Raw genomic sequence first — 16,848 nt, 5'->3', positions numbered from 1 at the left:
TTTCTTGCACTTTGGAATGATATCTCTAAATATTGCAGACAGAGTAATTTTCATACTCATGAATAAAGTTTTTGCAGAGCTAAACAGGAAACATAATATCATTTTTTGTGACCTGTCCAAGTACGTATATGACAGGTTTGTATTTTTATGTCAGTGAAATATTTACATCAGTATTATGGAAAGAACAGATTTCTACTCACCATACAAAGGAGATGCTGAGTCACAGACAGGCACAACAAAAAGACTGCTAGACATTTAAGCTTTCAGTCAAAATGTCTTCTTCCAAAGTAGAAAACACATGCATACAAACACAATCACAACTTGCACACACATTGGCATTGTCTCTGGCTGCTGTGGCCAGAGACAGCGGTCATGAGTGAGCTGTGCCTGTGTCAATGTGTGTGTGTTTTCTACTTCAGAGAAGCCTTTTGGTCGACAGCTTGAATGTATAGCAGTCTTCTGATTGTGCATGTCTGCAGCTGAGTGTCTCCTCTACATGATGAGTAGCAATCTATCCTTTTCATAATAATGTTATTATTTGATCCTGAACCTTCCAGAATTGAAAAACAGCAACAAAGCAGATAAAGGTGGAAATTTAAAAATGTGTTCTCTTTTCAAGCTTTTGAAATATTCTAACATTTTACCATCAGAGTAAAGGAAGCTGAATGTCCTGTGTGGTGAATCAGCTTCCCACGTTGATGTAAATGACTCAGACAGTGAGATGGAGGTATCACAACTGTTCAGAATCGATCCATACTTGCCACCTGCACTTTAAATGGCACTGCAAGCTGTGAGAGGCCAGAACAAGCCAAATGCCCAAAAAAGATCAAGCCCCTCACAGTGATCACTGCATCACCTAGCAGGATCCTGTGGCTGACCTGCTTTGTATAAGCAGGTTGGTTGCTGGTGCTTATTGATGCTCCATATGGTCTGCATAATACACCAGATGCTTTGTGATGACAACTGTCACCTGAGACACAAACTACTTTTGGACTGTGTAATTCTGTACTTCCTATTCACCATTTGTGTATCCAATAAACACAGGATAAAAAGTGTTGGTAAGTGGTGTCTTTGCTGTTTATTCCTCAAGATGCTCTTCGCAAAATTCCGGACACAACCTAACATATTGGCTGGAAGATCAAAACTTGCACTGTTCACACTCCCATTGATATCACATATTTCACCAGTGGTGGGGTTGACATGACTGATACTTACTGTGTGCATCATGAAAGTTTTATAAAGTGGCTACTCATGTCATCATATCATAGAACATGATATGCATATTATAGAAGTTGGGTGGAAGTAATTTAAGCAGTGTTTCCCTTGTTTTAGGTCATAATAACTTAAGAAAGCCATACTTTTGTAGTGGAAATCAATTTATAGATTTCAAATTCTGCATGAAAGCATGTGATAAATGGAAGATACTTTTCTTGTTTTGAAACAGTATCATTATTTTTCATGTGTTACAAAAGCCTTATGAATTTGCATTTCATCAGGCAGACCAAAATTTCTTATACACCCTCTGAGAGAGTCTGAATCATAATGGATTTCACATTAAAGCCTAAGTTGTAAGGCAGGGAGAGAGAGAGAGAGAGAGAGAGAGAGAGAGAGAGAGAGAGAGAGAGAGAGAGAGAGAGAGAGAGAGTTAAGAAATGAAACTTTTTTGTCATGATGGTTGTTTATATTCATAATACACATATCACACCAAGTATATTCTGGTGACATTTTGGTTGTTAAGTTTTGCATTATAAAGCTGAAACGATAAAGGGTTTTTTGTATATGAGCAATTTTCCTTTACAAAATTAATACTTTCATAGCTAATACTGCTTAGCAAACAACAGAAATACAGTAACAGAAGTGAGTTCCACTTGTTAATTAACAAGAAACTATAATTATGCTATGTCTTGTCTTAATCACTGGAAGGATTAAATCACATTGGACTTTTGTTGTTCTTATCTCACATGCCTCTGCATAAAACTAATGTATCATGTGCACAAAAAATACTAAGTATATTAAAATACTATAAAAACTCAATTGTAAAATACACACAGAAATAAAAGATTTAAATTTGAAACTCTAGAAGACTGCATGGTCCTATTTGAATAAAGGTATGTACATGCACACAGGGCAAGTTTCTGGGTTTTCAACTTCTCACATTCTGAAAATTGTGCAATAGATAATGGGTGCAATTTATCCAATAACAAACCCCTAGAACCCATGAAACACCAACTACAGGATATTTATATTTTTAAATATAGTTATAGCTCTCCAAAAATTTCTGTTGAGAAAATTTCAAACAATTACAAATTATTTATCATTATCATCTAAAAAGTGACTCATCAAGCTCTGTAGCAGTTCCACATCATAACTGCTTTGATGAAGACATTAGATGACTCCTTTCTGTGAAACTTAACTTCAAGCATTGTGACCAAATCATTTTTTGAATGAGTATCAGATGCATATGGGATATGAGAATGAGAGTATGGAGGCTATCATTCAAACAATGGAAAACTATCTACATTGTGCTTTGTCTTTCTTTTTCCTGCAACTTGTGATGTCTGTTTGCACAAATCAGACAGGTATATTGTGGAGTATGTACTAAACTGAACTCATACAGATACTTTCCTATCAGCTAGATGTAGCTAAACAAGATTTCTCACTGCTGTACAAAAATATTATTTTAAGCCCAATATAAATTTTCAATTCCCTTTAAGTAAATTTAATAAACTGTATGAAAATGTTACTATTTCTGTGGATTCTTATATCATGGGGCAAATATTTCTGCCTGCAGAGACATATGACTTTGCAAGTGCCACTACCTATTGCATTTCTATGACCACATCACTTAAACAGTAAAATCACAGAAGAAAATAATACTGTGGTAGCACTCTCATTACTACCACTGACATCTGAAAGACAGCAAGTCTTGACACTCAATGTACATACAAAATTGGCACACAAAGGTGAAATATACATATATATTCAAACTGTATATTCTGCAAACCTGTTTCAGTTACATTAGTTTCAGGTGGAGGCTTGCAAAAGTCAGATGTCCTGTTACATTTGCCATTAAGTGCCACAAAACAAGTCACATTCATAATACATCTTACATAACACACACACACATGAGAACATGCATTATTATAACATTCAGATTACATATAATGTCTATTAATCTTATGAAGGAAAGATTTCTTGTTTTCTTGTTGAACACTTATTGTAGCTTAGAAGAACAGACAATGAGATAAATACATATTTTATTTTTAGGTGTGCAAAAATATATACATTCATTCAGAAATACCCAATGTACTCAGCCTCATTCTATTAAATTACCTACACGCACAAACATAAATAAATATGGTCAAGAAAGGCTATACTCAAAAAAGTACAATTTATTACTCTTCCAACAGAACATAAAATTAGTTACTGAAAATTACACATTCATGACTTCTTTTCATAACTAATGAGCAAAAAAGTGTAGAAAGACATTCACTGTGAGGAGCTTGTAGCAGAAACTGCAAGTAATCAAATAGATGAAAAGCAATTGCAAAAGAAAATTACAAAAAACATTCAGTTGTTTACCAGCCAAAGAGCTCCAGTCTGCTGGCAGAGCAGAACATCAAAAGAAATCATGGATTTCATTCCACTCATAAGTCCTGGTTATGAACTGACTACATCCATACAATATATATTGTTAACATGTGAATATAGAGACTGAAGATTTCTGCCAATCATCTGCCTTCCCCCCCCCCCCCCCCCCCCCCCAACCACCACACCCCTTTTGCTGTGTCTGTCACAGTCCTTTCACAATACATACATCCATTCCTCCTCTCACCTTCAAAGCCCCAAAGATGCTCGCAAATAAGTTTTTGATTCGAAAAACCTGTGGAGCTAACATTTACACCATGAGTTAACCAAAGACAGTAAGTAATAAGTATAAATGACCAATTCAGAATTATCTGAATCACAGTGAGTTAATTCTCAAAGAGTAATAAATTTAGTAATGAAATGATACATTCAGATAATAGAGACTTGTAGACACTCTCAGTTATAGATGTTTATATATAAAATATAGATGCTTTTTTGCATAAAAATTATAATTGGTTTTTAAATGCATACCAAGTCACAGTATTGTTGTTACATGATATTTAAATATATGATGTTCTCATGATTTTCTAAAATGTTCTCTGTTCTAGATGAAGCAACATATTCTTTCCATAACTTAGCTAAAATTTTGAGAATTATTCTTCATATGTAATCACCTTATGCAATAAATATGTATACCACGACTCCACAGCAACAAATAAATTATTTGAATGGTTTATTATGAGGTAATGGCACTAAAACCTTGGTGCAAAGGTTCTTTCAGTTCAATATTAGTTTCTATAACTAATGAGTACAGCCTCTCTTTAATGTTTATCTATTTATATTTGTAAGTATAAGTCACTTCGTTATTAACAGTTATAAAGTACCACTTCAGTTTGGATGATACAACTTCCATAGATACATGCATGCATCAAGTAGAAGCTCAGTAGCTAAATTAATGTGTACAATACCATCTTTGCTGGCAATAAAGTAAAGTAAAATATTTTTATTTCATAGAATGAAAATTCCAGGTGTCTGTTACATTTATATACCAGTCACTATCACTGAAGACACAGAATCTTAGTTGCATGAATTTAAATATTTAATCTTAACAATTACAAGTAAAAAATTATGTTGTATACCTATTTACAATACCATTTGCTACACATGGATTAAAGTAGCAGATGAATATTACAAGTGAGAAAATATAGTTCAATGTATATTTCACATTATTCACCTCTAGTAATACTGAAATAGCTACAGAAGTGTTACAGTAAGTTCCAGAATTTCTCAAACACTGTACACTTAAATGGGATTTGGACACATCTAAGGTAAATAGAAATTAATGATAAATGATAGTGATAATGAAAAAAAATATTAAAGGAAATGATATACGGAGAAGTTGGAGGAATTTAAGTATTCTGGATGCCAAACATAAATTCCTCAAAATCTTTCTAGGCTTTCTATTGCAGTTAGTCTTTACTGACAGCATCAAAGTGCTATTCAGACAAAGCTACTTAAAATTATACAATTTTTCTACATACTATATGACATTCCAGAAATTTTAGTATTAAAGTATTGTTTTACTTCAAACATAGAACAAGAGGGCAAAATTATTCAGTTAACTTTTTCATGGTTTACAGTGACTCCAATGAGCTTCAATGGGCAGACCCTCTTAATTCTCTGAAATGTTTATACAGTAAAATCAGGGTATCATCTAGAAAAACATCACTAACTCAGTGCAGTAACCTCAAAAAATACTTTCCCTGTACAACAGGGTATTCAATGCACATGTAGCCACAGATAACAGGAGTGACTATGAGAACATGTTCTTCATGACAAAGAATTACACTTCTCATGTCAAAGTCCATGAATATTTTGTCAGTAACAACAAAGCTAAAACTTTGTGTTGGACAGTTGTTGATTATTCTAGCAGCAATATTTGTGACAATGACACACTAAAATACATCATTATTTCATATACTTCGAAATGTCTGTAAATCACATTGACTTCATAACCCAATAATTACCTTTCTATTCAAGTTATTATCATTATTACACAAACTGAAACAGAGTGATGCTACATTTCCTTAAATAAAATAAATGTGGTAACTCATGAAAGAAGATGTCGGGTGATTCTGTTCAGAGCATTACCTGTAAATTGGAAAACAAACTTACAGGGACTTTTGCGTATAGCATTGATACATCTTCCAAGTTCATGACTCAGCTACAATAAAAGCCATTACATAAATAGCATTAGATTTATCAGAGGGGTGTACTAGAGTAAGTATTATCATAAACTGTAGCAATTAGTGAGCAATTTATAAGTGAAACTTTGAAACCATATCAAACAATTATGGGAAAGGAATTATAATAGCATAAGTAATGAATGTCATGCAAAACTGTTTCAGATAACATACAAATGGCACACCCAAATCCTTCTTTCTAAATCCCCACCAAATCAAGCCAAAAATCCTTATGAGGTAAAGCACAATAAGATACAACAGTTCAAAAAAGCCAAAATGTTTGATTTCATTCAACGACATTGATTACTCACAGTGTGTGCCATGAGAAAACTATAATTAAGATGAGATTAATATAACACAGAAGTATGAGATACTGTCAATGAGTTATACATATGTCTATAGCTTTATGCATTTGTTAGTAAGAAATTGTTATTCTTCAAGAATTTAATCCTCCCTCAGAACTCTGAACTATTTTCTCATTCTTCAAATAATAAAAGACGTTTTATATAACACACTTCTTTGAACTAATGCAAACTGAATGCTTTCTTTCATGATGTTGGCTTACTCAGTTGGATATAATGGGGATACACTGTAATTTGTAAACAACCTGTGGTTTATCAATACGCATTAGAGATCATGTATCAAAAAGAAAGGTAACAAGAAACATCCAACCATACTACTTCTTCTGATTTTTTAAAATCCAAAACTACTCAAATTTCCTAAAAAAGGCATTTTTTAAATCATGCTGGACAAATATAGTATTTACTTCCCATAAACTAACAATTTCATGTGCAACATATTTCTTATCTGGTCTTCTACTTAGCAATTTAATTCTGTATAAAACCTAAATCACGTTGTAGCTTAGTAATGCAAGAGGCCACAAGTAGCATATGAGAGCCCAGGTATAGGCACCAAGATACTATTTCATTGCTTTAGAAACAAAAACCTTAAGTGCTGAATAATAAATGTTTAAAAGTGCAGCTATATAATTTAACAGTTAAATTATATGCTGTGATGAATTAAGCAGTCAGAACTAATAATAAAAACAGCTGAACAACAGTGAAAATTATTAATCCCAACAGTTTTAAAACTTCCATCTATTTCTGTTAATTTCTATGAGTGGGACTGTATCGTGAAACACAGTCATCAAGTGAAGACTGTGTGTTCTTAGTATTGTTTTTTGTAGTATTGTGTAACAGCTGTTTTGTTACTTCTGCAAAAGAATATTACAATTACATGACAATACTCAGTGAGAAGTAGTCATTGTTACTAAATGCACTTTCCCTGTGCACTTGTCACTTATTATTTTCTATCATGAGACTGCAACAGACAACATTATCAGCTCACAATCTGAAGTTTGACATGGGACTTAAAGCGTCTTTTGTGCCAGTTATAATCAGCATTAGAAAAGAAAAGTTCTGTGGTCCCCCTGTCTGAACAAACCATTCACATTATTATATTTAAATATTTGAATAATGGCCAAAAGAAATCATTATTGCATTGTAATGAATTAATATTCTTCAAATGTGATATATAACTTGAGTCGAACTTTGATTTGAAAGAAAGATGTGTCATAATTCATGTTCATGGAAAAATAATTTTTCGAGCAAGAATATTATTCTTTTAGCATTCCTCTAAAAGATAAAATGTCCTCAGATTAATCTGCCTTAAGGTAGTTTTACACGCCAAGTGATACAAGATTATTTTAATAACAGTCTATACAGTTTTGATATGTATGTTGTCCTTACTTTTCCATTTTTTATTATATCTTTGCATATTGTTTCTGCACTTTTTACAGTGCTAACTACTGTAATACTTTGCATGTGCTTTGTAATCAATCATCATATAAAATTCATTTCATATACTCACAAAAAGCAGTAACTTCAGATACCCTAATGTACTGTATACAAGAAATGTTAAGTTCAGCCTACACTTTCTTCGATAAACATATACTCAAAACAAAATGCATAAAACTTATACATATTTATTGTATATTTGGTTTCAATAATGATAATAAAACATTCAATGATGAACAGTTATGAAATAAAATTACTCCCTTCTTTACAAATTTGTCCAAAGAAATCTGGTAAGTCATACATTTTTCATGTAAAACGTAGTAAAGTGCAAAATGAACCAAAGACAAACAGGATGCACAGAAAAAATGTCTGCCAGTAAGGAAAAAAATATTGCAACGACTATGTGCTGCAAAACAAAGAAATGTACAAGCAAAATAAGTATCTACAAATTTTTCTGAATATATAAGACCATATCAGGACCTGAAAATACTGCTTCACCCATCTAATCCTCAAAAATTGACAATATTTTGTGCATAATTTTGGTCATATGACCAGAATTTCTAGTATAAAAAATACATAGTTTCTTTTAACCAATACAAATCTGGTACATTGAGTCAACTGTCACATTGTGTAAAATATTACTTACACTGTGGTTAACATGGGGTTTAGATACTAAATTATGTGTTATATTAGCATGCTAATGTAATTCCATACAGTACAAAACACTTAGATACAATTTTTGGGAAATTCTTCACCACAATTACAAATATTACATTTCCAAATATAGGGAATGTCAATAGCAACAATGCTTAAAGTTTCTGATCTAGTCAGATACCTCCCTATCAACAAACAGGCCAGGCAAAAGGAACAAGAAAATATGTGGAGACGCTGTCAGCCTCAGAAATGCAGAACAACCACAGATGTAATGTCATTTGAAATATAGAACAATCAAGGAGACAAACAGTGGTTAGACTGACTAATATAAAACTGCAGCAAGAAGTAAAAAGTTAACAAATTATGAGTTATAACGGGAATACATAAATTATGAAAACAAATGCTATTATTGAAAGAGCAGTCTTACATAAACTGGTATGGAGGACAAGTTCCCAGGTGACTGGCCAAGAAAAAAGATAATTGTACAAAAGACAAGACAAAAAATCAGAAATCTTGCACCTGGGTTAAATGCCATATCCAGTTAAACAGCCATATGTAGGCATGAAAAATTCATCCATCCTGCTGCCTGAATCAATGACAGGACAAGCGCATTACCAATGTGCTACCAGCATTACTCCTGTCCAAGAACATTAATTTTATCATTAAACAAAGTTTACAAATGTTCAATTTTTTTTTCATTTGCTTGGAAACCTGACTGCTTGGGGCTCAGCCCAAGTGAAAATTTTAATGCATTCATCAAATGTCAGTCAGTCATACGATGATTAAGATTCAACAAGTACATGCCAACGACAAATCTGCTCTCCATGTACACCACGCATGTCATTCCAGTGAGCTAATTCCTCCTCTCCAGAGCTATTTAAACCCAAAGAAAACCATCCAATCATCTCCTTCCGCTTCATGCTGCGCTTGCTGTATACTGATACCATGAGTGTTACATCTGGCAACTGGAACAGTGCTACCTAAAAGAAGAAGAAGAGTTTTTCTGCTGCAAGGTAAACTTCCAGGTAAAAGCCTTAACTTTATATACATACATTCATTTGTTTAATACAAGTAAAAGGAAAAATTCATCAACGCATTATACATTGATAAGCCTTAATGCAGACAGGCACCGTATGACAGTAAACATTCCAGATTGTGATATAGATACACAGTAGCAACCAGTTGTATAGTAGAAAAGGAAATAAATTCACTGTTATACTTTGTTTCCAATTAAATATATATTACCAGTTTTTAGACAGCAGTAACTTGTTCGTATGTACTTGTCTGAAATAAAAATAAATGCTCTAAGGCAGAGCTTCTGCATATGATCAGTGGAGGGCAGATCATATGATCACGCAAGCAAGTGGAGTTATTGAATGTTTTTAAATACCATTAAGTGTTGGAAGAGCCAATGGCCTTACCGCAGTGGTAACACCAGTTCTTGTCAGATCAGCAAAGTTAAGCACTGTCGGGCTGGGCTAGCACAGGGATGGGTGACCATCTGGTCTGGTGAGTGCTGTTGGCAATCGGGGCGCACTCAGCCCTTGTGAGGTGATGAACTGATGATCTACTTGATTGGGAAGTAGTGGCTCCGGTCTCATAAACTGACATACAGCTGGGAGAGCTGACCACATGCCCCTCCATATCCTCATTCAGTGACGCCTATGGGCTGAGAATGACATGACGGCGAGTAGGTGCTGTTGGGCCTTCTAAGGTCTGTTTGGATGGAGTTGAGTTAAGTGATACAAGAAGTGTGTGCCAGATTGGCTTGTCCTGATTTGTGCATCAGTCTATGTGAGATCAACAATGGTGCTTGTCTTCAGATACATATCTGTATGTCTGTGCTGCTTGAAATAAGGATAAAAGGCATGTGAACATTCCTAGTATTAGTAGTATTAGCACTCATACACATCTGACATTTCTCTTCCAGCATGTTGGTCAGTTCTTTGGAAGAACCATCTTGTTTCCTACAGGCCCATAACACAGCCTTGTTGAATTGCAGTTAACTATACAAATTGTGGTTGTTGGTGACATTCTGGCATGTTTACAATGATTACTGGCATGGTACAAAGCTCATAACAACAGACAGCTCTTTCAGCAAATCAAAAACAGCTGTTACATTCTAAACATCATGATACACAAATTTTGCTACATCTATAGCACAATGCTTTGAGTCAGTACTTTTACCAAGGGTAGATTAAAGGGAGGGGTGGGGGGGGGCAGGGGCAGAGAGAGCGGAGGCTAAGGGGGAGAGGGCAGAGGCAGCGATTGCCCCCCCCCCTCCCCCCAATGGGGGTTTGAACTATATCAAGATCAAACAGTATTTGCTGTAATATGCACCAAAGTTAAGTATGCAAATCTAGTGTCTTGATCAGTGGATTTAGTCATTTAATTCAGTATTTCCCAAGTTCCCTTTCTCTATGTGCCTGAGAGAATGTACTACTTGTATCGGTAACTTGTGCTCCCATTCTGTAGTGGGGAAAATTGATGAACCAAGCTTGTTTTTTATATGTCCACGGAGACATCATTACTAACATAGAAAAAGTTATAGATAGGTATATTGAGGAGAGCAGAAAGAACAGAACAGGTACTTTTTCTTACTTACAGATAATATTTAATATAATGACAGTTGCTATTCTGTGAAGTAAAAAGATTGAATAATTGGCATTTAAACACATAGATAACAATTTTGTATAAAGACTGAAAACGTGTTAATCAGATGCTAATATGCATGAAGCATGTCAGATACACACATCAAAAAAGTTTTGCATCACCTCAGTTCTGAGAGTTCTGGAACCTGTACAGAAAACTGGAACATGAGATCAACATAAACATCATTTCTGCCCTTTTTATTGCTCACAAAAACCACACATTGTATGTTATACCAACACACAGCGAGACCTTCAGAGGTGGTGGTCCAGATTGCTGTACACATTGGTACCTCTAATACCCAGTAGCACATCCTCTTGCATTGATGCATGCCTGTATTTGTGCTGGCATACTATCCACAAGTTCATCAAGGCACTGTTGGTCCAGATTGTCCCACTCCTCAACGGCGATTCATCATAGATCCCTCAGAGTGGTTGGTGGGTCACGTCGTCCATAAACAGCTCTTTTCAGTCTATCCCAGGAATTTTCGACAGAGTTCATGTCTGGAGAACATGCTGGCCACTCTAGTTGAGCGATGTCATTATCCTGAAAGAAGTCATTCACAAGATGTGCATGATGGGGGCATGAATTGTCGTCCATGAAGATGAATGCCTTGCCAATATGTTTCCGATAGGGTTGCACTATTGGTCAGAGGATGGCATTCACGTATCATCCAGGCATTATGGTGCCTTCCATGACCACCAGTGCCATACGTTGATCCCACATAATGCCACCCCAAAACAGCAGGGAGCCTCCACCTTCCTGCACTCACTGGACAGTGTGTCTAAGGCATTCAGTCTGAGTGGGTTGCCTCCAAAGACGTCTCTGACGATTGTCTGGTTGAAGGAATATCCAACACTAATTGGTGAAGAGAACATGATGCCAATCCTGAGCGGTCCATTCAGCATGTTGTTCGGTCCATCTGTAATGCAATGCATGGTGTCATGGTTGCAAAGATGGACCTCACCATGGATGTCGGGATTGAAGTTGTGCATCATGCAGCCTATTATGCACAGTTTGAGTCATAACATGACATCCTGTGGCTTTTCGAAAAGCATTATTCAACATGGTGGCGTTGCTATCAGGGTTCCTACAAACCACAATCTGTACATAGTGGTCATCCACTTCAGTAGTAGCCCTTGGGCGGCCTGAGCAAGGCACGTCATTGACAGTTCCTGTCTCTCTGTATGTCCTCCATGTCCGAACAACATCTCTTTGGTTCACTTCGAGATGCCTGGGCACTTCCCTTGTTGAGAGCCCTTCCTGACACAAAGTGACAATGTGGTCATGATTTTACCACAGTATTGAGCATCTAGGCAGGGTTGAACTACAGACGACATGAGCCATGTACCTCCTTCCTGGTGGAATGACTGAAACTGATCAGCTGTCGGACCCCCTCCAACTAATACGTGCTGCTCATGCCTGGTTGTTTACATCTTTGGGTGGGTTTAGTGACATCGCTGAACCATCAAAGGGACTGTGTCTGTGATACAATATTCACAGTCAACATCTATCTTCAGAAGCTCTGGGAACAGGGATGATGCAAAACTTTTTTGATGTTTGTATATACTGTATGTGTACAGAACTAAAATGAAAGCTATAAACATGATTGCTTTTTGTAAAAAGATCTTCTTTGCCAGGTTTTAACCACTCAGTGCACCAAAGAAAGACAATATTAAATTCAAAACTATGGCTTTATGTAACTGCAAGTAAGCTTTGAGCTACTGTAACAATGTAATGTCATTCTCACTGTTTACATTGTACTTCTTTGGAGGTATTAGTCTCAAATACATTGTTTTGATAACCTAATGAATATGGATATTGCATTTTCATTCCAACTAGATTTGTTTGAAAACGAGTATCGTTGTTGAATTGTATTGAAAATTAAAAAAAATTGAGTATCTTTTCAAGACTGAAGAATTATTGTTTTCAAAATGTAAGTATTTATATTATTATGAACTAAACTGGGGAAAATATAACTGACAAGAAATTATGAACTACGGTTTTAACAGTATTATATTCTAATTTCAGTTTCTTTGTTTTTAATTTACTTATTATCTCTGTTAACAACAGGCTTATGAGGTTGTTGCTGTGTGTTAACAATTATACAAAAGACGTTACTTGGAAAAAGGTTGTGAATGCTACACAATTCAATAAATTTAATTTTTTTTTGTCTAAAATAAAAACATATTTTTGCAATTGTTTGATATTGTAAGTACTAAAACGGCTTAAAACACTAGTTTTTGAAGTTTTTTTCCCCTAACTTTCAAGGGAAGGACCCCTGAGACGTTTTTCTCTTCTTGGTAGCCACCCCTACCCATAAAATGTCATTAATCTGTTCTTGGCGTTTACTACTATCTAACAATGCCCTATTGGAACATAGTGGTTCTCTCTTTCATCATTAGATGGGTTCATTTTTGTTTTGGACTTCTTTGTGTATTGCAATTTTTTGATTCTGAAATACAAAAATATATTTTATAACACTGAAAATAATGAGTTATTGATAATATAATAAGAATGGATAGATCAAAAAATCTGCTCACCAAGTTTTGACAGGGTAACACACACACACAAAAGAATTAAAATTTTTACAAGCTTTTCGAGCCAGGAGCTACTTCTTCTGGCAGAAGAGTTGAAGGGGAAGGAAGAGGGGTGAACCAAAAAGAACTGGAGAGGTTTAGGGAAAGGAGTGCAGTTCATAAAAGGCACCCAGAAACCCAGGTCAGGGGAGAAGAGAGGTGAAGAACAATCAGTCTTTTGTTCTCATTCAGTATAGTAAGTCTCCTATGAACTGGGGTCCTGGGCAACTTTTTTGAACTGTACCCTGTTCCCTTAACCTATCCAGTCCTTTTCCTTCATCCCTCTTCCTTCCCCTTCAACTCTTCTGCCAGAAGAAGGAGCCACTGGCTCTGAAAGCTTGTAAAAATTTAAATCCTTTTGTGTATGTGCGTTACTCTTCCGCTGCTTGGTGAGTAGATTTTTTATCTATCAATTTTTAAAATATATTTTATGATTGATTATATTGCTCATGGTAAATAAGGCCTTTAAAATGTGACAAAATTTTGAGAGGTGAAAGATGCCTTATAAATTAGTAGAAAGTCTAATAAATATGGATCCAAAAGTGCGTATTTCCTGAGATCCAAATACTTGTGCATAGAAGGATTTCAACATTATGTCCATTCATGACACTTTTCTCATATGAGGTGCTCAGTATGTTACTCATCCATGATAATGCATCCCTATACCCTCCAGCATAACAGATCATACATTTTTGAAGCTGACCAAACTGGTGTTGTACATACTGGTATGATATGAAAACACAACATGGTCTTGCAGTGCCTTCATAACATTGACTGGAGTGGTGTGACCAATTCCTTAAAGTGCCCACATAACCAGAAGTATAGGGAATTGACATCTGTGTAATGAGAATGCAAAAGTATGGGACTTCACCAACCATTGCAATATTCCTGATATGCCACCTCAGACATTCACACCATTTACTGCTAAATTATTGCAAGTTATGATATCCTTCTTATCACTTGTGTAGCAGTAGGCTTCCATTGCTAACAACTGGTTGAAAAGAGAAAAGAAAATGTACTTAACAGTGCATACATACAAACAGCACAGTGTAATGGGAAACACATATTTTATGTAAATAGGGAAGATGCCACAATACATTTCCACAGTTGTGAGTAATTTACTACACAATAACGCACACTAACATTTGATTCAATTTATATTAATCCCAGAAATCTTGCAGTGTATTGTTCCACATGGATATGGGAAAAATCACAATCACAATTTGTATAAATATTATAAACCAGCTTAGTGTTTGCTACTTCACTTGCGTACTCTGTATGGCCCGCAGAGATATATATATTTTTTTATTTAATCAAATTTTTATATTGTTAGCCAACTGTGACACCATGTAAGCTTTACACTCTAATTAAAGCCATATAATCATGGTATTTACTGAATGTATTTCAGACCAAAAAGCAATTTGGAAGTTGGAGTCCAGAGTTTTTGTTAATCACGCCTTTCGCATTCTTCTGGAGATATTTCCATAGCAACTTTTTTCATCCCCTGACAAATATTTCTTTATACCTAACCAAGAAGTGAAATATCAATTTTCATCAATTTAGCTGTAAAATTTTTTAATGTAAGAAAATATATTCTTAAAACTTTTCATCTGCTACTGCACTCCCTTGGGGGTTGAATTTCCAGAAACACTCAAACACGTATTTTTTTTTTTTTCTTTTTGTTTCCAACCAAGGAGTCAAATACCAACTGTCATAGATGTAGCTTTAAAAATCCTTCAGTAGTTCTTTAGCAATTATTTATTTTCAAAATATTTCATTCTCTATTTTACCCCTTTAGTGGCTCAGTTTTTGAAAATGCTGGAACACATAATTATATGATCTACACCACCTCCAAACTTCAAGTTTCTATCCTTAGCAGTTTGGGTTGAGCAAATATGAGTCAGCGAATCAGTCTGACCTTATTTCACCCCCTAGGGGCTGAATTTCCAAAAATAGTGGAGCACATATCTTTCATCTCTAGCTGAGAAGCAAAACACCGATTTTCAAAGATTTAGCTTTCAAAATGCTTTCAGAACAAAATATTTTTACAAAACATTTCACCCACTTATGGGTTGAATTTCCAAAAACAGTGAGATGTGTACATTCTTTCTAACACAGAAGCCAAATACAAATTTTCATCGATTTAGTTTTTGAAAATGCTTGCACAATGAAATATTTCCATAAAAATTTTCATCTTCCATTTCGCCCCCATAGTGTCTAAATTTCCAAAAATAGTGAAACATGTATTTTTTATTTCTGACTGAGAAGCCAAATTAAAATTTTCATTGATTTAACTTTAAAAATTCTTTCATGATGAAATATTTTCATAAAAAAATCTCATCCCCTATTTCACTGCCTTAGAGCTCAACCAAGATGTAACCAAGAAGTCAAATACCAATGTTCGTAGTTGTAGCTTTAATAATACTTCAGTAGTTCTTTAATAATGTTATACACTCCTGGAAATGGAAAAAAGAACACATTGACACCGGTGTGTCAGACCCACCATACTTGCTCCGGACACTCCGAGAGGGCTGTACAAGCAATGATCACACGCACGGCACAGCGGACACACCAGGAACCGCGGTGTTGGCCGTCAAATGGCGCTAGCTGCACAGCATTTGTGCACCGCCGCTGTCAGTGTCAGCCAGTTTGCCATGGCATACGGAGCTCCATCGCAGTCTTTAACACTGGTAGCATGCCGTGACAGCATGGACGTGAACCGTATGTGCAGTTGACGGACTTTGAGCGAGGGCATATAGTGGGCATGCGGGAGGCTGGGTGGACGTACCGCCGAATTGCTCAACACGTGGGGCGTGAGGTCTCCACAATACATCGATGTTGTCGCCAGTGGTCGGCGGAAGGTGCACGTGCCCGTCGACCTGGGACCGGACCGCAGCGACGCACGGATGCACGCCAAGACCATAGGATCCTACGCAGTGCCGTAGGGGACCGCACCGCCACTTCCCAGCAAATTAGGGACACTGCTGCTCCTGGGGTATCGGCGAGGACCATTCGCAACCGTCTCCATGAAGCTGGGCTATGGTCCCGCACACCGTTAGGCCGTCTTCCGCTCACGCCCCAACATCGTGCAGCCCGCCTCCAGTGGTGTCGCGACAGGCGTGAATGGAGGGACGAATGGAGACGTGTCATCTTCAGCGATGAGAGTCGCTTCTGCCTTGGTGCCAATGATGGTCGTATGCGTGTTTGGCGCCGTGCAGGTGAGCGTCACAATCAGGACTGCATATGACCGAGGCACACAGGGCCAACACCTGGCATCATGGTGTGGGGAGCGATCTCCTACACTGGCCGTACACCTCTGGTGATCGTCGAGGGGACACT

The 16,848-nt window shown here is 36.3% G+C and overlaps 1 protein-coding gene across 1 annotated transcript in view; it reads right to left on the bottom strand.

Annotated features, from left to right (window-relative positions):
- Positions 1-1,624: 1,624 nt before the first annotated feature.
- The window catches only part of LOC126353994 (synaptotagmin-14), a 559,379-nt gene continuing 544,155 nt past the window's right edge, over positions 1,625-16,848 (bottom strand). Inside the window, exon 12 of the mRNA XM_050003342.1 lies at positions 1,625-9,261. Within this exon, the coding sequence (XP_049859299.1) occupies positions 9,064-9,261 (198 nt within the window). The 3' untranslated portion in view covers positions 1,625-9,063. The remainder of the gene's footprint in view (positions 9,262-16,848) is intronic.

This window comes from Schistocerca gregaria, chromosome 1 (genome assembly GCF_023897955.1).
Source record: "Schistocerca gregaria isolate iqSchGreg1 chromosome 1, iqSchGreg1.2, whole genome shotgun sequence".
NCBI classification, from domain to species: Eukaryota; Metazoa; Arthropoda; class Insecta; order Orthoptera; family Acrididae; genus Schistocerca; species Schistocerca gregaria.
This window is presented reverse-complemented; position numbering and strand designations above follow the sequence as displayed.